Source organism: Coloeus monedula (assembly GCF_965178545.1).
Source record: "Coloeus monedula genome assembly, chromosome: 1".
Lineage (NCBI taxonomy): Eukaryota > Metazoa > Chordata > Aves > Passeriformes > Corvidae > Coloeus > Coloeus monedula.
The window spans coordinates 46773436-46797149 of NC_138781.1; the positions used below are offsets into that span (position 1 = coordinate 46773436).

At 38.4% G+C, this 23714-nt stretch overlaps 1 protein-coding gene across 1 annotated transcript in view; it reads left to right on the forward strand.

Annotated features, from left to right (window-relative positions):
- AVL9 (AVL9 cell migration associated) overlaps window positions 1–23714 on the forward strand; it is a 40596-nt gene that overhangs the window by 6022 nt on the left and 10860 nt on the right. Inside the window, exons 2-10 of the mRNA XM_082281617.1 lie at window positions 9697–9817; window positions 11709–11794; window positions 13969–14040; window positions 14859–14948; window positions 15312–15378; window positions 16035–16075; window positions 17208–17246; window positions 20740–20809; window positions 21418–21965. Coding sequence (XP_082137743.1) covers window positions 9697–9817; window positions 11709–11794; window positions 13969–14040; window positions 14859–14948; window positions 15312–15378; window positions 16035–16075; window positions 17208–17246; window positions 20740–20809; window positions 21418–21965 — 1134 coding nt within the window. The remainder of the gene's footprint in view (window positions 1–9696; window positions 9818–11708; window positions 11795–13968; window positions 14041–14858; window positions 14949–15311; window positions 15379–16034; window positions 16076–17207; window positions 17247–20739; window positions 20810–21417; window positions 21966–23714) is intronic.

Consider the following 23714-nt stretch of genomic DNA (forward strand, 5'->3'; position numbering starts at 1 on the left):
ACCTAAGATCAGGAGTGAAACGGCTGATAACCAGTTTAAGAGAAGGGCCTGAATACAGTCTTTGAGAGGGAAGAATGCCCTTTAATTCTTCCCTTCCTGAATTGTGTATGTGATCTTCATCATTTGAGGGCTTCAAATACTGGAACTCTGGAAGATGGTGCTTGTTGTGATCTGCAGAAATCAGCACCTGACATGGCCTGAGCAGTCTGTGCACATGGCCTGTTTTACTTGTGCATAGGAAGCAGGTGTCTTTCAGCAGAAATGTTGACAACTTAGGCTTGATTTTGCAGAATTAGGAGATGTCTAAGGAATGAGCAAGGTCAGCCTGCACTTTTTATCAGCTCTTGAGAACTGCCTACGTTTCCAGGTCTCTTGATTGCAGAACGTTTTTTCAAGAGGGAAATATTGAAGTTGTTCTCTTCCATAGATTCCATGGGTGAGAAGTTTCAGGGGAACACTTCCAACCTGTCTTAGTCCTTGTTTTGTTTGCTGCCTTTCTTCTAAGATTCTGCTTTACTGGAGAATTACTTTTTTCTCTTCTTGATCTTTGTCATTCCTGTAGTTGCTGTGATCCTCTTAGATGTGCTTGATGCTCTTAAATATGCGAGTGAAGTATATACTTTGTTGTCTTTAAATTCCTTGTGTCTTTGTTTTGGGGGAGCACAGTAGGCAGGTATTATGCAATAGGTAAGCTCATCTAGTGATTGAACAAGATCTTGTTAATGGAACAACAGTAATAAAAATAAGTTGAAAAGGAACTAGACTGGAATCAAGCTGAAGTGCTTTGTTTCTGTTGATGATAACCTGTAAACATTAGCACAGTTCCTTTGGTTTTGTTCCCTGCTTGAATAATATTAAAGCACTTTAAAGGACTATTATGAGCATGAAATCTTCTAATAAAGTTAATCATAGCATACATCAAGTATGAAAGATTAGTCTTTTGTCTAAAATATGTGGATTTTATGCTCAACAGGTTGTAACTTTTAAAGAAGCTTTTAGCTTTTATTTGTAAGGCTACTCTAATTGGCATGGGGTGCTAGTAATTTTAAATACACAATGAATTGCTGAGTACACATGTACTTCTGTAAACAATACTGTAGATTCTGATCTCTTATGTTAATGATGAGTTAATGATGAGTTCCATTTTCTGCATGTCTGTTTAATCCACTTACATTGTATTTAGTGCTCATTGTTCAAGAAAAACTTCGGGGTATGGTTGAGTTGTTTGTTTCTTTGTTTTGTTTCTTTGTTTAGTTTTTCAAAGAGCCCCGTACTTCGATAATCTTGCAGTCACTTCTGTGAAGTCCTGCCCGGGAAGTAAAGTATTCCATACTGAAGGAAGGATTCCATACTGGATATTTTTTCCATAGTTGCCCTGATGTGCAAGTTGAGAGAAGGTTCCTAAATATCCATTTGCAGTTATGTAATGCTTCCCATGGTCATCATAGTTAGCTTTCATCTTATGATTTGTCTGTTCTTTGTATGTGTCATAACATCTGAGTAGTTATTTAAATATCCTGTGCCAGGAATCTTGGCCTTTCTCTTGAATAAATGAATGTATGCTAAATCAATAAAACATGTATTTCTGTACTTCCGTTGCACCTTTCATTTACCTGTTTCAGAATGTGTTCAAATAATGACTCAGTCTCCTGGCAACATTATTTGCATACATATAGAGTAGAGGGAGGTTCAAAGCTGTAAAATCACTGAACAGAGGTCACTCCAGCTGGAGTAAATTGAAACTTGCAAGACTCAACTTTGTGTTCCCTGTCCTAATATTGCCTTACTTGGTCATCTGTGCCTAATTTTGGTAATCCATCTCATAGTTTGTATGAGGTGCTGAATTAATACACCTAGGCAGCCTGCTGTTTCATGCTGTTTCTAACAGCAAAGAAAGCTGTGGGCACAGGATGTGAAAGGAAGTTCCTTGCCTGCCCCAGCATGCTGGGGGGCAGGACACGGGGCTTCCTGCCGGCTTCCTTGGGGTTACTGAGAGCAGAGCGTGTTCTGTACTTCATAATCTTACTGTATTTGTGCAGCTTCTCAGCCTCATATGTAGTAGTGAGCCAGATTTGCCGGCTTTCAGGAGTTATTCTGATGTTGAAACTTGTAAGGAAGGGGCAAATTCACTAAGAGCAGTTCTGGGCCCATCATATGTCCCGAGGCAAAGACTCTGAGTGCTTGTTGGCTCATAAGACCGAGTGATGGCTCGCTTGGACTGCGTTGGTTCAGCAGTAGATGCTGAATGAATGACACACCATGGCTATTTCTAGATCGATGAGTAAAAGTGCTTAGAAGCGTGCCTGCTGTCCTGGTCCTCCATTTTCCCAGGGGAAGGTGGATTCAGTGTATCATTTGTCAACTTGTTGCCGGCTCCTTCCTATGGGGAAGCCGGGCGTGGAGCGGAGCTGGGGAAAGGCTGAGTCTCACGTGTGAGGTCTGGGTGCTGTCCCTGGAGAGGGGAAATGCCAGTCCTTGTAGCTGGGTGTGCTCATTAAGAGCCCACGGGCACCAAGATGGACATTAAGAGCTGATCTGTGGGTGAACAATTGGCTGCTGCTGACGGCAGTCTGCACTGGCTGCTGCGTTGGACAGGCATCTCTGTTAGGGGTGGAGATTAGGGTGCCCTCGCTTGTTTAATGCGGGCAACTGCTCTCTCTTGCCAGAATTCTTCCTATATGAATTCTAACTTGCCTTCTGTAATGGTACGAATCTTGTCTTGACGGCACGGAATTCCCTAGCAAGTCCCCTTGGCTGGAATGGTTGCAGTAGTATTAAGTTCCTTTTCTGGGAGGAGCGTGGGGGGTTTTTTTGTTGTTTACTTTCTTCAAAGAGACTGATAAAAGCCAAAGTTCCAAAGCACAGGAGTTATGTAGGGCTTGAACTCTATAACAATAAAGATAAAGTGTTAAATAATGGGAAAGAGTGTCTAGAATGCATGCTAACATGACTTTGAAAGCAAATATCTTTGTGTTTCAGGTTATTTTATCTTTTAAGGGCCTCAGTAAGAGTCAGAACTTTATTAACATAGTGTTTTTGAAGCAAACTTGAATGTTGATATTGTGCATACAAATGGTGCCTTAGAACTTGTGTAAGTGGCTACTTTATGGCTTGAGCAATATGGGAATGTGAGGAAGTACTAGTGTCAGGAGCTGAAAGGATAGAAACAACTACGCTCTGCCTCCTTGTAATACAGGGATTTATTTTGCTGTTGCTATTTGCGTATATAGTGTATTTAAAAATATATTTATATACGTATGTATCATATGTCTTCTTCATATATATTTTTGTATGCATTTATACATAGTTGTTACAAATATTTGTATTTATATAAATGTATAATTATATTTAAAACTCTGCTGTTAGAGGTCATTATATTACTGCATAGGCATTATTGTGCATGTGGGCTCTTCAGCTTGCAGATCCTGATCTGTTGGTTCTGCCATGCAAAAAAGGGGAAAGTTTGTCATTTATGTTCAATTGTTATTTGAATAATAAATTGTTCTTAGTGCTGAAAGACAAACAATGGTCTTAGATTTTCATTTGGCTGTGTGCTGCTGTTGTTATGGTGATTCAAATAAGGTCATTAGTGTGCTGGTCTTCTCTGGGTCTGGCTATGCTAGGATTATTAAATCAGGAAAACTGATCTTAGAAATCCCTACTTTGAGTGAAGAACAAATACTGACTTATTTGTAAAGAGGTATCAAGTTTTAGGTTTAATTTTCATCTGCTGTGGTTTTTTTTTTTTGATTGCTGCTGCTTAGTTATACTCTATTTAGCATATTTCTCCCTTTCTTTCTTAGAGAGGAAGGATTGGTATCCTTGAAATTATATGTGTTGTAATGATTTATGAAGGGAAAAGATTTTCTAAATAGAAATGTAATTAGTGGGTTTTGCTGATCTCCTTTTCTTCATTTCAAGCTGTTATCCTACCTATTTGTCTCAGTAGAAGCAATGGGAGAGATCATCAAAGCAATTGTTTAGGGTTTGCTTCCTGTAAATTAGATTCTGTAACTTCCTGAAAGCATCCTTGGTCTTTAACATAATACTCACTCTAAATATTTCAGGGTTTTTTTGAGATTAAATAATGTCTCTGTTGTACCAATGCAAAAAACTTCCTCAGCTCCAGATGTTTTTTCATATCTAATCTGAAGAGAAATCTTACAAAATACCTGTTACACTAAAGAGGAGAGTTTATATTGTGACTGTAATTCAAACATGATAGTAGATGAAGTGGGGAGCAAGGGAAGGATGGGAAGGTTATACTAACTTGCCAGCACATTTTAAATTATCACTGTTTAGCGTTCACTGAAGACCTTACTTTGATTAACAATTAAGCACTTTTCACAGATAAGGAGAACAACCTTACCTGAGTGTAAAATTAATGCCAACTACCTGTCTAATGTCTGAGTGCGATAGTTTAGGTGGACATGCACGTACATTTGGAAATCCCTCTTTTATCAGTGTCCTTTTTTATCCTCTCTTCTGATTGTGTACTTGTAATTTAGTAGAAGATACTATCAATGCATTTTTCTTAAAGAAAAACTATCATGTTAATTTTTAGATGTAGGAACTGAAATGCATTTTTCCTTGCCTGCTCTTATGTTTTCTTACTGTGACTTAATGAATGTGTAGTAAATTTATTCTGGCTAGGAAGTGCCTTTAAAGACAAGGAACAAAAACAGATTGCCTGGATTTTTTTTCCCCCACAACTAGAATTGTGTATTCATTGGTGCTTTGCATCCTTACTGTTAGATTTGATACAAATTGCATATTAAAGGTTATTGCTGCAGAATCCCAGAAAAATCAAAAATGTTAGTTCCAGAAATTCAGTTGTACTTCTGTTTAAGTAGTTTTTTTAAAATGTATTTTAACTTGATAATTCACAAGAGTTGAAGTATTTTGTGTAGTGAAGAGCACAGTTAATAATTTCTCCCCTAAATCTCAAGACAATATTCTGTATTGTTTTTAATTCTGAAATCCCTCAGGACCTATTGCTTGCAGAACATGACAGTCTGAACAGGAAAAAAGCATTGCCATCAAAACCCCTTGACAGGCGTGAGCAGTATTTCCAGCTGGAATGAAGATCCCTGACATTTGAAAGAGTAAGAAATACATGGAGATACTAATTCATGTTTTATGTACTTTATTTTGAAGTCTCCCAGGAGTTCAGCTTTGAATTTTAATTTCATTTTGTTGAGGAATCTTCTTTAATTCAACTGAGGAGACAGGAACCTGTAAAATTTTCACTCAGCACTGAAAATGTGTGTATTTCTTTGTTCCTGTTGACTACTGAGCTTTATGAAAAGATTTTATTTCTCATATTTGTGGGCATTTTTGTAATGATACATATATTAATGACATACAGGGACATTTAAGTACGTGTTTATGCATGTACATGAATATATGGATGGATTTACATAAAAAGCCATTATATTTAAATTAAAAATGAGCTCCTCTTTCTTCATTCTGTGAAGAGGGTGAAAAGGAGATGCGAGACAGGTCTCTTCAGTAGTCCCATCTCTTCCCCCTGTCATGGCTTGTTTTGGTTTTAAGGTGGAAAATGATAAGAAAACAACTTTTTAAGTTGCCCTCCCTAGGAGCAGTACACTGTAGTTTGTGCATCCAGGCTGAGAAGAGGTTTTAGCTGAGACTCCAGTTGTTTGAAAACTCAGAAGTGATAGAACTGAGATTCTATTTACCCCATTATTACCACCTTTATCCATGTGCACTGCTCAGTTTCATAATTTGCAAGAACTGTGAGGTTTTAGCCATTTTTTTAAGGTTGCTCAATATTCTTATAATACTTTGGTTTTGAAATAATGGTTTCTTTCCGTACAAAGGATTCCTAACTGCAATTGATGCAAATCTGCAAATTAAGCTGGAGAAATGAAGCAGAACATCTAGAGGGTGGGGAACAGTTAGGGTGAGTTTCATCTGTGTTAAGTCAGTCATCTACAAGTTAGGCTTAGAGCTAGCTCTCTGCAGAGGTGGTGAAAAGAAACAGATCAGATGAATCGTCCTCTGCAGGTGTGTCTGTTTTCTCTGACTATGCAGAACGCTTAGGAAAACTGCCTCGGACATCTTGCTTTTTGACACAGTCAGCTGACATGAATCCCACCTTCAGTGACTGCTTATTTAATATCAAAAAGTCAAACTTTCTCATTGCTGGGAACTGTTAAGTTGGAGGAGGGATGGGAGGAAGTCATCCAGGGCATTGCATGCTTTTCTGGCTGTTGGATTGTCCTTTTTCCTGTTTCTCTGTTACTTCCACCCTTTTGGTACTTTGACCAGCAGCAGTTCTATTAAACTACATGAATGTGATTCCTCCTTAGAAACCAGGATACTTCCTAAATGGATCCTCTTGGGGAGGAGGAGGAACAATAGGATGTCATAATGTAAGTCAGGTCTATCATAAAGTATATCTGTAAAATAGATTATTTAAGGCCACTTAAGCAGTTTTAGTTTTGATTTATCTGTGATCTTCTGACTTATTATGTCTTCTGATTTATTTTGTGATTTTCTCTCTTATACACACACATGCGTACAGAAATTTATATTAAAACAAATTTTTGAAAGAAGACGACTTAAAGATTGTCATTGGTGTCATTAATGCCTGTCCCGTTTATTGAAACTGGAACATTCAGAGCCAGCAGAAGTCCCTATTGTTGGGATTATCTGATAGCAGCTGACAGCATATTGTGAGCTAGAACAAAGTAGTTCTTCAGCAAATTTCACACTGTCAAAAGAACACAGGAGCCAGATTTCTGGGCTTTATTCTGGACTTTAAAAAGGAGTGTTCCTTAGCGAATATGTGTTTTTCATGTAGCCTGACTCATCTTACCCTTCTTTCCTTTAAATTTGTCTCCTAATTCATTATTTGGCTGGAGTACAAAATACAATTGTAATTCTGAAGGTGCTTGGAAACAATGATGTCTTAAATCCTTAATTTCCCTGTCAGGAATGATGCTTTGAAGGTATTTGCTGGAATCTAAGGAACTCAGGGTTTCTTCTGTATTTGGTAGAAAGAAGCTCCTTCAGAGGGTGAATCTAATCCCACTCTGTTGGCTGTGCAGTGAAATAAAATACCTGAGTCAGGACATAAGTGTAGGTGCTCCTTGACTATCTATGTTTTAAACTCAGGAACTGTGCTATATTTGTTGCTGAAGTTACTCCTGCAAGATTCCAGTAATAATTCTGTAAACAGTGTTTTCAGCCAGCCAATTTGAATCTGAACAGTAGCAAAAGGTATGATATTGCAGACATTTACATGAAACTTCTACCATTTTAATTTTCTTATCTGTGACTTGAAAAGGATAGCAGGGAATTCTCAGGATGTATGTGTGTACTAAATGGCAGACAGTTTCTCTGCTCTTTGTATGAATGCTAATTCCAGTGTTTGTCTCTCATTTGGAAGTCAGATGCTCTTCTTTTTTGCTTAGTGGCATATTTTGTTTAAAGTACTTGATGGATTCCTAATAGTTACAGGGGATTACAGGGGTGGCTTCTCTGAGAAGCTGCCAGAAGCTTCCCCCATGTCTGACAGAGCTAATGCCAGCTGGCTCCGGGACAGACCCAGGGCTGGTCAATGCCCATTGGGTGGTGGTAGCACCTCTGGGATCATGTATTTAAGAAGGAAAGTTATCACAAAGAAGCGAATTGCAGCCAGCGAAGAGAGGAGTGAGAGCATGTAAGAGAAACAGCCCCGCAGACACCAAGGCCAGTGAAGAAGGAAGGGCTGGAGATGCCCCAGGCACTGGAGCAGAGATTCCCCTGCAGCCTGTCATGAAGACCACAGTGAGGCAAGGCGGTCTCCCTGCAGCCCATGGAAGTCTGTGGTGGAGCAGAGATCCACCTGTAGACACCCCCATGCCAGAGCAGGTGGAAGCCCGAGGGAAGCTGTGGCCCTGTGGGAAGCCTGTGCTGGAGCCATCTCCTGGCAGGGCTTGTGACCCCACAGGGGACCTGTGCTGGAATCTGTTTCTGAAGGACTGCACTCTGTGGAAAGGACCCACACTGGAGCAGTTCATGAAGAACGGCAGCCTGTGGGAAGGACTCATGTTGGAGAAGTTCATGGAGCAGTCTGCTGGGGGAGGGTCCCCACACTGGAGCAGAGGAAGGAGTCCTCCCTCTGAGGAGGGAGAGAACATGTGATGAACTGATCATGAACTGTTCCCATCCCTCTGCATTTCTGGGGAAAGAGGTAGAGAATCAGGTATAAAGTTAAGTCCAGGAAGAAATTAACCCACCCCAGGGTAGGGAGAAGGTGTTTTCAAGATTTGGGTTTACTTCTTATTATCTTACTCTCTTTTATTGGTGTAAAGTTAATTTCCCCAAGTCAAGTCTGTTTTGCCCATGACAGTAACTGGTGAGTGATCCCTCCCTGCCCTTATCTTGACCCATGAGCCTTTCATTATATTTTCTCTCCTTTACCCAGCTGACTAGGGAAGTGATAGGGCAGCCTTGGTTGGCTCTTGGTGTCCAGCCAGGGTCAACCCACCATAACAAGGAATAAGAAAACTTGAAATTGATACAGCAGGTAGCGAGGCTGGTTTCCCGTGGTGTTTTCTTGTCCTTTGTGCCTTTTTCTCAAGTTGGCAGCAGTTGTAGACAGTGACATCGTGTGTTAAGGTGAAGAATTTCACTTTTCCTTGGTACTCTCATCTTTCACAGGTTTTTTCTTTTGTTGTTAGTATTATTATTACTATTTTATTTCAGTATCCATCAAATGCTAAGATTATCTGTATGCTTGCTTTATCATGCTTTTTATTTTCCATGTGTACATACATTTTTCAGCTCACTAGTTATGCTCACTAACTAAATATCCTTGGAGAGAAGTTGCAGTATCAGTAAACAGTTTCTGTTACTGAAAAAATTGTGTTTAGATTTTGTTCAGTAAATTGAGAAATGCCATCTGGAAAAGAGTTGGTGAAAGTGGCTGGAAACCCAGAGGGATCTCCATAGGTAAAGAAGATTGCACTGTAAAGATGTAAATCTGATTGTGGGGATCTGTGGTAGATGTGTAGTGCAGTGCAAGGAATGAAAAGGTTGTCCCTATTCCTAGGAAAAAGGGGTAAATGGCAAATAAATGACAGGCAAAATTGAAAAGCAGGATTTCTTAGTGAAAGGAAAAGGAGATACTTTGGGCCATTGTGTAGAACATGTTGCAAGCAGGGACATAAAAATATATAAACCAGTGTTTTGCTGTTAGTATAGTTTCTGAGATGATTCAATGTCTTGTAGGGTAAAAGAGGGGCCTGCATGTGTTAGCATTACCTAGTCACGAGTCCTTGAAGGGCTCAGAAGTCAAATCTGATTTCAGGATATGTGTGCCTCAGCAATGACCCCTGCTGATGTTGCAGGTGTGGCAATGTGCTGTTGGCTCTGAGGACACAGGGGTGAAGGTATTCAGCTCTTGGGTGCTGTTTTCTGCTTGAGGATCTTTTTCATTTCTCTTGAGGAAAAGGAATTAGACTGTAGAAGCCAAATCTGCCCAGGGCCTGTCAGTTAAACCACACGAGTCAGTCTGTGGATGCACTGAAGGAAGAGACAAGGAATGCTAGTTGGAAGAAAAACACTTTTTTTCCACAACATTGGTAGGAAAAAAGTGCTAGGCTGAATCACAGAGGCTTGCTTGTTTGGTAACTGTAATGTATTCTCTCTTTGTCTTCCCTTTGTTTTCATTTGTTTGTTTAGGTTGAATTTTCCTATCCTCCCCTAAAACCTGGAGAAGGACATGACAGCCACAGTTTACCAGAAGAATGGAAGTACTTGCCATTTCTTGCCTTACCAGATGGCGCTCACAACTATCAGGAAGGTAAGAAATGAGAGAGAAAAGTTGTGTGTACTTCTACTGCAATCCAAAGAAAAAACCTGATATCTGAACAGCTGACCAATGATTCTTTTTACTATTAGACTTCTTGCACTTTTTGTTTAAGTTGGAAAATACATTGGCAAGGATATGTTCCTTCAGAGTTTAGGTGAAAGTAGATCATAAAGATGTACCTCCTGTATCAAGAATTCTGATGTCGATAAAAACTTAAGGGTTGCATATCAATTTTGCATAGTTCTAGCACAAAGCAAAGCTGCTGGCTTTTCAGAAGTTCTCTGAAGGGTGAAAAAGCTCTCCTCCAGTAATTAAGAGATTCTTAAAAGACCTACAAGTGATGGAAAGCCATGTCAGTATAATGGCATGAGCTTTAAAGGTGTATTTGTCAGCAGAATAAAGATAGAAATATCCATTTGCCATACAGTCACCAGCAAGTTCCCTGCACTTTTTTTTTTTTTAACTTGATATACTTAGCTTCTTTATTGTCTAGTTTTCGAAGATCTCATTTGGAAACAAAGAAAGTTCATCAAAATAATCCCTTTCCTAGCAGCAGTAAGTGTGTCTCTGCTCTGGGTCACGATTTTTGCTGAATTTCTGCATGGTTAAATACATTACAAGAAGTAGGCTACATTCAAAGCTAGGAAAATCACATACAGCTGCATTTCCCTTCTCTCTCTTGTCTCAGTACCATTCCTGTTAATATTCAACTCTGAGCATTTTTATTGCTGTACTAGAAGAATATAAATGTTTATTTTTTGGTAAGAAAAAAAAAGCTTTGGCAGCAAAGCGGAAATACATATCCTTGTGTTTTGTAGGCAAGAAGACACATGAACTTGAACCAGGCAAATAGATTTTCTGATAATAATTGTATTTCATTTACTATAACTTTGTTAGGTACCTGGTTTTTGAGTTCTAAACTGATTCCTGTGGATAGTTACATTTGTGCAAAGAGGATGACTTGGTACAGGAAATCATCTTACAGGCTCTCTAAAATGCTTGGTCATCTCCAGAATATAAACTTGATCAAGGGAGTAAGCTTTTTTTATAAAAAGTCCCCCTCTCTGTTCTTCATAATACATATGGGATTGCCTCTCCTGTTCACTTTCTTACTATGAAGCAAACAAAAAATTAATGGTTGGTTTCAAAAAAGATTTCACACGTTTTAAAAGGAGAGGACAACTGTTTACTTGGGATTTAGCAATTTTTTAAAGTAGTAGCAGGTGTGTGTATATCTCAAGCCATAAAAGTCTTTCTCTTCTCCTCTTTTATAGATACTTTTCATTTCCATTTTGCACTTGCACAGAGAGAGTATTTTCTCTGAGCCTACGTTTCACAAATTCTTCTTGTTAGTATAGTGCTGGTGGTGGTGGTAATATCTACCTTGGCAGTGGTAGCAGCTACTCTAAGCCTTCAACTGTGTGTATCCTCCTTGGTGTTTGGGGTTTTTTTCCTATCTTGATAGTGTCTGCCTTCTTAATGGCATCATGCTCCCAGTTGTACACACTGACTCACAGTGCCTTGCCTTTTCTCCTTTGTGCTGAATTGGGAAAGCAGCATGCCTGTAGGTTTCAATGGTGCTTCTCTGCTGTCAATAGCTGCTTCTGAAAAGTATTTTGGCTTGGTCTGACTAAACGTGAAGCTGACCTGCACAGCTGGAGATTCTTCCACAAATTATCTTGCAGTGTGAAAACTAATTTGGGTCCAGACATAACTTTACAGGTGACTTTTTCTTTTTTCTGTCCTTTTTTTTTTTATATTTTAGAAAATAAGTGTGTGCCAGTACTTCCAGCAGTAAACCTTTTATAAATAAGTGATGCTGAGGATAAATATACTGAACTCTTGTTAGTGACTTATGAAATAGTCTCTTCTTTTTTTCTAGATACCGTGTTTTTCCATTTGCCGCCGAGATGTGGGGGTCGAACCACAGTGTATGGTGTCTCTTGCTATCGGCAGATTGAAGCAAAGGTAACTTTTCGAGTTGTGAATTAATTATATTAATGAAATAATAGTCTTGATGCATTAACAAACCTGAAATTCGGTGGCTTGCATTATACCAACAGGCAAAATGATTGTCTTAGGTTAAAAGTCTGTGAAAATGAATTCTGGACTATGTAGCCCCAGAACCTGAGAACTATTCTTTCTCTTACATCAGCAGGTGTATTGTGATCTTTTGAAATGTTCAAGGCAATTGAAAAATACGTTTTGTTTCTCAAGACCAATCCAGCCATCAGCACCAAGGAGCAAAATTCAATTGACAGTCTGTCAGGTGGAAAAGTTAAGTTTCCAGGAAGTAGGCTTTTTGGTTGAAAAAGTTGACATTTCTCCCCACAGGGAATTTGAGTACTTCCTGGGATCTAACCATGCAAGTGTAGGGATGTTTCTCTTCCCCTACTTCCTGTGCCAAAAGTACACTTGCAGAGTAGACTGGAATCTTCCCATTCATGGTAGCTGCTTAGCAATACCAAACTTTAGCAGTAAAGCTGAAAAACTGAGGAGAGACACAGTATGCACCTGATCACACTGAGGAAATTAAGTACTTGATCTACTAAAATCATCCCATGTTTCCAAAAATAGTAATGGTGGTATGATCTGTGCACTTAGAATTGAGAAATTATTACAAATTTCTTTTAAAATTACGTCTTTTTTCAGTGAATTGCCAAGAATCTGGAATGTCATGTGGGTTTGAGTTTTAATTTACACCCTCTGAGTATATGACTCGTTTATGTACTCTGTTTCTGTGTTAATTACATCTTGATTATATTTCAAGTTCCTGTTTTTGCTCTAGGAGAAAATTTACACATGCAGTTTTTAATTCCATTTCTTTTGAACTAAATTCCATGTTGGTTTTCATTGACTCATTATTTTTGCACCAACCTTCACTGTATTCTGTGATTTAGAGTCTTGCTGTATTTAACTATGCAATAACTTGGCTTTATTGTGCTCTTGATTCCAGTTTATGCTTTTTAGTAACCAATTAAGATGAGTAGATGTTTAAAATGAACTCTTTGGAACAAATAGAATAAAACCCAATGTGTTTCATATGACAGCTCTAGCACCCTCTCCATCTGTCCTTTTTGATGTGTGGGCTGTAGTCCATACATTTTCTGTTTTGTACAGTTAAGTGAATCATTTATCTGTATTGTGCCCTCACCATTTCTAGGTTTGCTGGTAAGTGCTGGGATGATTTGTTCTGGCTGAGAATGTAGCTTATTTTGTGGATTAACTTTTATTTTGTAGGTGGCTCGAAAGAGATGCTTGGGTATGAAACAATTTCTAGGCAGAGACTTTTTAGTCTGGTTGATTTTCACAGATGATGTTAGAGTAGAGCAAGTGATGTGTTGTGGTTTCTCTCCCGTACATTCCCCTGAGTTAAAATGCCGTTTCATTTTCCAGGCTGTTGCCTTTTTCTCACGCTAGTGTCTTTTAAACAGTTCTTGCCAATCATCACAGCTGTATTTGGATCTTTGCTGGACACAATGAGATAAGAATACAGCTCTGACCTGTCAGTGTTACGATTCTTTTTGCTGGGTAGAATCTTAGAATCGTCATAGAATGGTTTGCGTTGGAAGGGACCTTAAAGATCGTCTAGTTCCAACTCCCTGCCATGGGCAGGATGCTACCCACTAGACCAGGTTTCTCAAAGCCCCATCCAGCTTAGTCTTGAAAGCTGCCAGGGATGGGGCATCCACAGTCTCATTGCTTTCCTAGCCAACATCCATGTGGTTGAATTCCTCTATTAGGATGAGACCTTGTGAGCACTATGCTTCCTGTAGCTGAAGCAGGAAGACCTTGTCATCAGGCTCCCCCTGATCAGGCAGCTTGTAGTAGACACCAGCCAGGTGTTCTTGATTTTTACCCACAAACTCTCAACCTGTTTGTGGCTGTTCCTCAGAGGCAGCTCTTCACAATCTAGCCATTCCTTAACACAGGGGATGACACCCATGCCTCTCCTTCGCAGCCTATCCCCTCTGAAAACGTAAGAGCATACTGTTGCATGGTTTGGATATTCCACCATTAAAGATAGCCAGTTTTAGGATTTTGTTTAAATAGGGGGTAGTATGTGGCAATAGTATATGTGGGAAAGTATTCTTTTTGAAATTTTGTTTGGGTAAAAATACTGTAATACTTCTATTTCTTAGGCATTAAAAGTACGGCAAGCAGACATCACCCGAGAAACTGTACAGAAAAGTGTCTGTGTTCTCAGTCAGCTGGTAAGAATGTTTGTTTAACTTCCAAAACACTTTCAGGTAACCTTAACAATTGTTCTTCCATATTCTTATTTGGAACATTTGGCTTCAAACATCTCTCTTAGCCATTGAAGAGTAACAAAATACTGAAGTAAAATTGAATTTGAAGGCTTGGCATTTGAGTGAGCTGCCTTGAATTGTGGTATCTGCTTGTAATTGGAAAAGTGTCTGCCTGTTGTCATGGATGAGGATACCTGTTTGCACTTTTGATCCTTCTTGAATGCTACTAACTCAATTTCATGTGGTAGAATTGAGGAGTTTGGCTAGTATAATCATAGAGGGGGTGGGGTTGGAAGCGGCCTCAAAGATCATCTAGCGTAGTAGCTGGAGAGAGTGGCTACTACTACTTCAGCTGTGAGGGAGGTTTTCTGATAGCCACACATGCAGTATATTCTTGTTTTGAAGAGATACCGTTTTTTTCTACCTATTCAGCAAAAGCTGCTGGTCACCAGGCAGGGAACAGAAACTCTTTTTGTGCTTAAAGCTGAAGAAAGAAGTATTACTGGAGCTTCATGAGCAGTGTTAAAGCAGGAAACTACTTTTCCAGAAAGACGTCCAGTGAGAGTATGGTACATGCAAATGGAAAGAAAATGAAATTATCATCATTTAAAATGAGCACAGGAGAAAGATGCTGGGAGTTAGCCACTGAGGACTGCTTATCCATGAACTACATGTATAATAAAGTGTCAGTATTTCAGGATAAGCATGGAAGAAGATTAAAGTTCAAAATGAGTGACTAAATAGTTTTATTCACTTGCTTTTGTGTTTGTTTTTCTTCCAAGCCTTTGTATGGGTTACTTCAGGCAAAGCTGCAACTCATCACACATGCATATTTTGAAGAAAAGGACTTCTCACAAATTTCAATTCTAAAGGTAACTTTGCAGTAAAATCCACACAGAACAGCTTTCAGTGTAGGGCCACAAACATCAGTGTTTTAATTTAGTGCTCAAATACTCATTTTGCATAAGTCATTCAGTTATTCAGCTCCTGTAATACTTTAACATGAACTAAATGTACTACCCTAACCTGACAGAGAGTCAACTTTCTGATTTGTAACGAGATATGAGTGTGATTGTCAGCCTGTATCTCATTAGTAAAATTCTGCTTTCTTTCTAGAATAAGCCATTGAAATCCTTGAATAAGAGAATTTTATTTATGCTGGGTTTTGTGTTACCATGTGCCATTAACACCTCCTGGTTTTTTTTTTTTTTTTGCATTTGTTCTAACTTTCACAGGAACTTTATGATCATATGAATAGTTCTTTGGGCAGTACTTCATTAGAAGGGTCACAAGTTTATCTTGGTAAGTGACTTGTTTTCTACAAAGCAGCAGAGATGATGTTACACTAAACAACACATGCCTCTCCTGAGCTAATTTGCTTATGTGCATGAATAGATTAAGCACCAGAGGTCTGCATTTCTTTATTAATGAATTTAAATGAATGTAAAATGTAGTGTTGCTTTCATAATAGGAGTTAGTTGCAGGTTGAAAGCCATACTTCTCCTTGACCTAAGAGTCTGACTAGCAGCTGTTTATCTGCTTTTGGTAAACAATACCATCTTAATTTTTAGATTGAGCACCCCACACCATCAAATTATTCAAGCTTGCATCTACCTGTTATTTAGGCTATCTCACCACCCAGTTCTGACTCTTCCCTGTGTTTTCTGGATGCACAGTGTAGTATTTACTTCAGTGTTTCCCTAATGCTTTGTGGCAGCCAGTGGGAGTTAACTCAGAGCACAACTATTCATGTTGTTATTATATCTATTGTCAATGAATTCTTGCTTCTACTGAAAAAAAAAGAAAAGATTTTGTATGAGTTCTGCTATTGAAATAACCAGGTTCACACAGAATCCATAATGGGTATCTCCCTCATGCTTAAAAATGGTGACAAGAAGTGAGTTAGTATCCCTATGAACTGTTGAACTGTAATAATTGCTCTCTTTTTGGTGTCTCAGGTCTGTCTCCTCGGGATCTTGTTCTCCATTTTAGACACAAGGTAGGCATTCTCTACTAGCTATAGAAAGGACTGCACTATTTTGTGGAGTAAAATGCTTAGTGAGGAACATAAAAATAAACATATCTTGACATACCTGAGCTACGAGTAAGAAGACTGTTTCCTAAGTACTGCTGCTTACAGCCTCCTGATTTTTCCCTCCAATTCCACCTGCATAACTTCAGTGAAAGCACATTCCAGGCTAATGAGTTTTGTTAGTCTGAGGGATTCTTGAGGATTTCTAGGTTTGTGTGACATTTTTTACTCCTGTCTCAAAGTGCAAATGCTATCTCATTTATGATCTTGTTTCTATGTCCTGTTTCTCATTTGATGAGTGTGATAAAAGACTATTGCTAAAGTCTGTAAAGACACAACTTGGACACAACTTCCCCATGTTTTGTAAATTTTGTAGCTTCTGCCATCATAGAACATGAGGGGACTTGGACCTCTCCTTCTTTTCCTTATTTCTGTTGAAATTGAGTGTGTATCTTATAGCTAAAGTACAAATAGCATTTAGAATCTTTTATTAACTCAGGTGCATCAAGGAAACAACTAAGAATCTGAATTTCATGGTGTATTTGTACCTGCTCAGTAGGTTTTTGGGGTAGGACTCATGTTTGTTTAACTTCAGATGTCTGCCAATCATGCCCCAGAAGCATCTGTGTTTTTCCTTGAGTGTAGGGTCTGGACAGCCACTTCTGATCTAGATGCTTCTTCTCTAGGTGCCTAAAATAAGGTGAGGTGAATACTACTCTTGTAATTTTGCTGGATTTTTTCAGTAATTCTGTGGAGGAACTCTTCTATGTTTATGCAGTTTACTGTTTTTTAAAATTCTGGAATTGCACAACATGTTCTTTCTGCTAAGCTACGTATGATTCAAATTACACAGCTCTTGTTTGTGGAGGTTTTGGTTGTTTTTTGGGGGTTTTTTTGCATCTCATGCTATTTTTAAATGCATACTGAGGTGGAGAAAGGATGTTGGAACACTGGTTTTAACTGGTCAAATGCATTTGGCCATTTGATAGTTATGCAGTGATTAACATAAAACCTTGAACAAGAGATTATACTTGCACAGTGTTTTTGGAAAATGGCACCGGTTTACTCACCATAATTTTTCTTTTTGTGTTTTTTTCAGGTCTTGATCCTTTTTAAATTGATTCTTCTAGAGAAAAAGGTAACATTTTGTAAGCTGAGGCAGGTAGTTTAAATGAAATACAACTGTTAAATTTTTTTCATACATAAAATAGAAGCATCTGCATTCATATCAACAACTCTGCATCAATATATAAATTGGGTTATTAGGCTAAAAGAAACTACTGTGTGTTGACCTATAAATTTGTCTCCGCTTCTGTCCACATTTTGCTTTTTTAGTTGCTATCCCAGCCAGAGTAAGTAAAATGTGATGTAATGCAACCAGAGAAACTTAACCTACTGTAAAATACAGGACAGGATACACATCATGCAGATAGGTACCTGTGTGGAGGAACTGATTGGAAATGTGGGTACCTAAAAGGACACATACAGCTTTACAGAGATTCAGTAAGGAGAACTTCTGGTTGAGTCTTTAAATGGACAGATCAAAGGAAACAAATGCTGGAAGTGTCCTTCACACCTGAATTGTATGGACACCTGCAGGAGACAATGAAGAGAGCTGGATCTGTTAGGTCAGGCTGAACTCAGATTATAAATTGGTAATAACTGCTGAATTCTAGGCTCAGTGCTTGCTTTGGGCTATCTTACTGCCTCAGAAGCAATGCTATTTTAGTAATTTAAGTGTAATATGCAAAATGTGAAAGCAGATGTGAAACTGAGACATTTGTTTGCTTCTGTGTTCATATTAATGCCCTAGAATTAGAACTTTGAGTGAAATGACTGTGTATCAGCTGCCAGACACATTTATGCAGGGATTTTGTTTTGGTTTGTTTAAAAATGTTGTTTAAAGTTTTGTTTCAGTTTCCCAAATGCTGCTTTTTCTTCAGTGAACCTGCTGTGTTAAAACCCATCTTCTTCACTGTGCTGAGAAGGCATGTTAGAATTTCCTGTTAGCTGCAGCTGGAAAGTCAGTAGGATTTAATCTATAAGTTATCAAAAGAGTTTTGGAGGTGTTTTTTTAAGTCTATATCTGAGACCTAGATATCTTTTGTGAGGCAGTAAATATGCTATTCCATTTCAAAACAGATGTAGCAGCTTCTCTGAAGCTTTAGCAGTTGTCACTTAATTCTGTTAGTCAGATATACCTTGACACTTCTCAATATTTGTTGATGAGAATAAATGCAGCTTCTGCATTAAAGAGGTATATGCTGAAGATGAGTATATTAAAGGGTATGCAAAAGGTATACTTGAGAAAATACAATTATGGCACAGTAGGAGTCACAACATCAGTTCAGCATTTGGACATACACAAAGAAAGTACTTCACTGAGCTACAGTTCTTTTCTGAAACTGCTCAAACCACGAGACACAAGTGCACAGGAAGAGAGGAGAGAGGTTTCCCGAGTGTGTTCACATCACTCAAACATACAAAATTGTTTTGAAAATAACTGAATGCTTATGGAACAAACCTGCAGGTTGCTTTGTGTCTGTTTTTCCCTAAGCTCTGACAGGAAGACAACACTTGCAATTTCAAAAGAAAGTTTTGGTTTTCAGGCACTGCCTGTTTTCTGGCAGATGTTATGGTTTCAGAATAACTGTGGGAATCTGTATGTTCAAAGACCTTAAATATAATATGCAAGAAGCCACTAGTAATGCCAATTTTCCTTGATCTGAAAAATGCCACAGACTAATTTCCTTTAATCTGTAGCAATTTGGTTGATGTTTTTCCACAGGCTAGAAGAATTTTTTTCACCTCTCAGCTGTTATTAGGCTGGAAGACTACTTCCAGATGGTGATCATTTCACTTTCTGCTGCCAGGACCACCCTGTTTGCTGATGTAAATGCTGTGGGCCATGTAGTGGGATTGGGAGGGATAAGGAACCGTGCATCCTTATAGACAGAAAGATGGCAGAGGGACCTGATGAAACAAATATAGAAAAGTATTTGCCTTAAGTAAGTGACATACCCAAACAAAAACCTAGACTGGAATAGATTCCTTTAAAACAAGGTACTTCTTTATAGACTTAATTATTTCTGTAGGCTTAAAAATAAGCTTGGCTGAGAATGCATGGTGTCTGAGAATTGAAACCTGTGGGAGTATCATAGGCTTTCTGTTGCAGTTCATTGCTATTATATCATACATTTTTCATGCATACATTATAAAGCAGCATCCTTAAAGTTAGAATTTTTATTCCCATTGGAGTCAGCCAAAACTCTTTCCACAGATGAGCTGCTTGTTCTTCTCATCATGCTTTTTCAGTGGTTGCTGCAATTTGAATTTACCTATCTTGTACAATTTTTCTTTTTGATATGTTTAGGATAAAACATAGTCTGTTTTTAGCTGAGGTACCATTAAACGTCATTTGGCCTGTGTTAAGGCTGTGTAGGTCTTTCTCTTGGTTCTATCAATTCACTAGCTTGTAGACTGGCAAATACTAGTGGGACGTGAGTTATTATTCATCAGTCTCTTCTAAAGTGTCTTTCTTTCTTACAGCAGAAGTCTCTTATTAAGACTAAGTCCACAAACTTGGACTTTGGATTTCATCATACACCTATTAAACTGGACTGCAAAGTCATAAAGTCAGATGATTCTGTATTCCTTTGCATTCTTGATTCCTTGTAATGCTCATGTATAGTTTTTTACTGGTATTGTGCTGATTAAGGATGTAAAAATGGCATTTTTAAACAAGTTTACTTTTGTGGGAATTTTTTGGGTTTGGGTTGTTTTGGTTTTGTTTGGTTTTTTTTTTCCTTTTTCCCCCTTTTTCCCTGAAGGCCTATTTTGAAGAAATTCCTGTAGTAATATTCAGTCTGGCTTCTGTTTCTTCTTTCATTGCTAGCCTTTGACACCCCCTTTTGAATTCCTAACTAATTTACTGATTCCAGTCTCTCTGATTTAATTAAGGAGATTCTGTTTTCCCATGTTATGCCTTAAGTGCTTTACCAAAGTTAGTATCAGTCATGTCTTCTGTTTCCAAAGATCTTTTTTGTTACATAAGAATATTATTATAATAAATGCATGCAATGTTTATCCTGTTTTTCATTTATCTACATATCCGTAATATAACTCCTTAAAAGAAACGTTTTTGCATAGGTTTGTGTCAGTGTTCTGGAATGGAGATTACTTGGCCTCTTTGATTTATAACAGAGAATTTAATGTGTTACAAATGAGCAAGAATTTATGCAGCATGCCAGGAACAACTTTTTTCTGTCAGTCCTTCAGTAACTGGATCAATCTGGAAAAAAATCTTAAAAACCGATAGAAAAATCTGAATAACTGACAAGTGTGTCACAAACACATGTGTATGTGTGTATATATATATATATAAATAACATATATTACAAATATTATACAAGGATTCTATAGACATTTAAATACTTACTTTGAACTGCTGTAGGAAGTTTTGTTAGTAAGCAGACTTTCTAATATAACATGAAAAGCAGTGCCTTGAATAGTTTGCATGTGTCATTTGTCATGCATAAGTGTAATGTTATTTTTCTCATTCTCCCCTCCCTAATTCCCCTTTCCTCTCTTGCATTCTCTCTTCCTCCCATTGCCCTCCTTCCTGCCACCAGGTGCTGTTTTATATTTCTCCTGTAAATAGATTGGTGGGAGCTCTGATGACTGTCCTGTCACTCTTTCCTGGTAAGAGGAGAAGTTTGAACTTCTTTTTATATGCTTTCTGGTGATAACTGAGGCTGGTTGTGCTGTCACTTGGAAATCAACTCATGTGATGATAAAGTTAGGTTGATATGTTGCCTGAAAAATGGGTGACTTGTATGCATGTCCATGTACTATGTACACACCTCTGAACACTTACTACTTGCACTTTATGGGTTATTTCTTGGGCTTAATTGAAGCCACTGGATTTTCTGTATTTCTTGTGGGTAACATAGATGGGGCCCCTGAATAAGTCACACATTTGTGTTGAGTTCCTTAAAACCCTAAAATACAAACTTTTACTTCCACATGTGCTCTTAAAAAACAAACACTCAAACAAACATAACCCCTAACCTTGCTAATCCTTAGCTTCTAGCCAGTCTTCTTAAGGCAAAGATGTTAGGGCAGATTCTTTAGGGGAGAAAGTGTGGGGTTGGGGTTTGTTTTTTTTAACACACCCCTCTCTCCCCTAAGTGGTGTTTAAAATACATGATTTCCTCTATGTACACAAGAGCACTTTTTTCCCCCCCCCTACAGAAGTCACTTAAATTTCTGTTGAGATGCTGATATTTGTGTGTGCTGTCACTTTCCAGGTATGATTGAACATGGTCTTAGTGACTGCTCACAGTACAGACCAAGGAAGAGCATATCAGAGGATGCTGGCTTGCAGGAAAATACACCACGGTTAGATGACTATGCTTCTGTGTCTGCTGCTGATGCTTCAAATGCAAACTTAGGAATGGGAAAGGGAGACAGGAAGATGGCAGGAAATAATTCACTGGAAGGTCCAAAAGCAAATGTGCCTTTCTCCCAGCCCGAGAAGACTTGCAATGGAGCTCAGTCCTCCAATGGTACTGTGCAGCGCTTGAAAGTTCCTTCCCGTGCTTCTCCAGCATCCTCAGAAAGTGACTGGGAGACCCTGGATCCCAGTGTTTTGGAGGAGTCTAATTTGAAAGAAGGAGAACGTGAGAATCCAGCATCAGAACCGGCGGAAAACCTTCGGAGTAAGGGTGTGAGCTCTGAAGGCCTTCCCATCACTGTGCAGCCCCAGGCAAACACAGGGCACACGGTGCTTGTTCAGGGACTGGTGTCTGGGTTGGAAGAGGATCAGTATGGGATGCCACTGGCTATTTTTACAAAGGTAAGCATGTTCTTTGTGGTACCTGGTAACTCTTAAAGACTTCTTTTTTTCTCAGAAGTGGCTAATAATTTTGGTTACTGAACTCCAGGTGGACAGTAGGGTACTACAAAACATGTGAGTATGGTCTCAGGCAGGTGGAAAGGCCTGAGAGGGTTGTGCCCATGCATATTTGCATTCCACTTTCATACCTATACTTTAATACTATTTGCATTTTTTTTTTTGCAATTTTGCATGGTGATAACCTGCAGCCCCACTGTGGTTAGTAAATTGTATGTAGCAGAAACTACAGTTTCCTCTTACTCTAAAGAATCGGTGATCTAACCTATATAGGGCAAGATCAGAGTACTTCAGAAGCCTTTAGATACCTTAATCTGAACAAAGATTCTGAAAGCTCTACCTTTGTTGACATGTAAGCCTATGTTTTCCTCTTTTAATTTATATCTGTATATGTATTTTTAAATGGGTATGTCTGTATATGCACAAAATGAGTATATAAATGCATATATACATATATACACACACACAAAAAAAAAAAGATAAAATTTCACCCTTCTGTCCATGATAACTCTTTCTGTTTATCTGTCTCTTTCTCTGTGCATGGTGCTGAGCTGCTGAATTTTAAGCTTGCACTGATACCTAACTGAGCTCCAGGTACTCCAGAATCTCTAATGACTCTGATAGGCATAGTCAGATAACAAGCAATAGGTCTGGTAAATAGGGCTGGTTAGTAGGGCTAGTTTCCCATAAAAACCAGGTAAAATGCATCCCTTTTAAAGATACTGCTATCAATAACAGAAATTATATAATACCTTTCACTGTTTTGTTTTTAATGTAATAAACTTTTAAGTGAACATTTGCCTGTAGTAGGAAGAGAGAAGATTCAGATTTATTTCCTCAAGCTGGTGATGTTCAAAGTGGCTTTTCTTCCTTTGCAGGGGTTTATTTGCATTTCCTGGCAGAATATTGTATTTTATGATTGTGTTTAAGCTTCTCACTGTAGCTTTCATTGGAAATAGTACACTGTGTGGGCCCAAGTGAGCAGCTCAAATGTCATTGCCCTGTATTGCCTCATGTCATCATTAGAAATGCTGTTTCAACAAAGATCTGCATCTGGTGTTGGTCCTTATGATCTGTCTGATGTTAACTATAGCCTGTAAAATGTATTTAGTCTTGTTCTTTGAAAATACTAGATAGAAAGCAAGAATAAAATAATTGATAAGGGGACCTCCAAGTGCAAACTTTTGTTTGTTGCTAAGCTCATCAAATGGAAAAGAATTTCAAGGTAGCTGACAGTTTCTACATGTTTGCCTTCTGTTCTACAAAGGCACTTTTCACTTGAGTTCATCCAATGTAATTAAAGTAGAACAGGCTTTACGTGTCTGAGTTAGCAGAAAAATCTGATTCAAAGTTAGTTTTAATCACTTACTGGAAAGTTTATATCTCTTTTACAGCTCTTAACTCAGGATTGTTCCATGCCATGCCATAGAAAGACTAATAAATCTGACAAATTTGAATTTGGAGGTTTTGCCAGGTGGCATAATACATTATCCAGGTACACCTGAGTATAAGGGAAAATAGCTTGTGGTACGTGTTTCTTTAGTACCAGTTCTGTAGGATCTAACAGTCATTTCATTTGCACTCTTTTAAAAAAGAACAGAGCATGTTCATGGAAATAAAAATTCTTGTACTTACAAATATGCACTTGGAAACTGACATTTGATACTTAGTTAAAGATTTCCCAGACTTTGC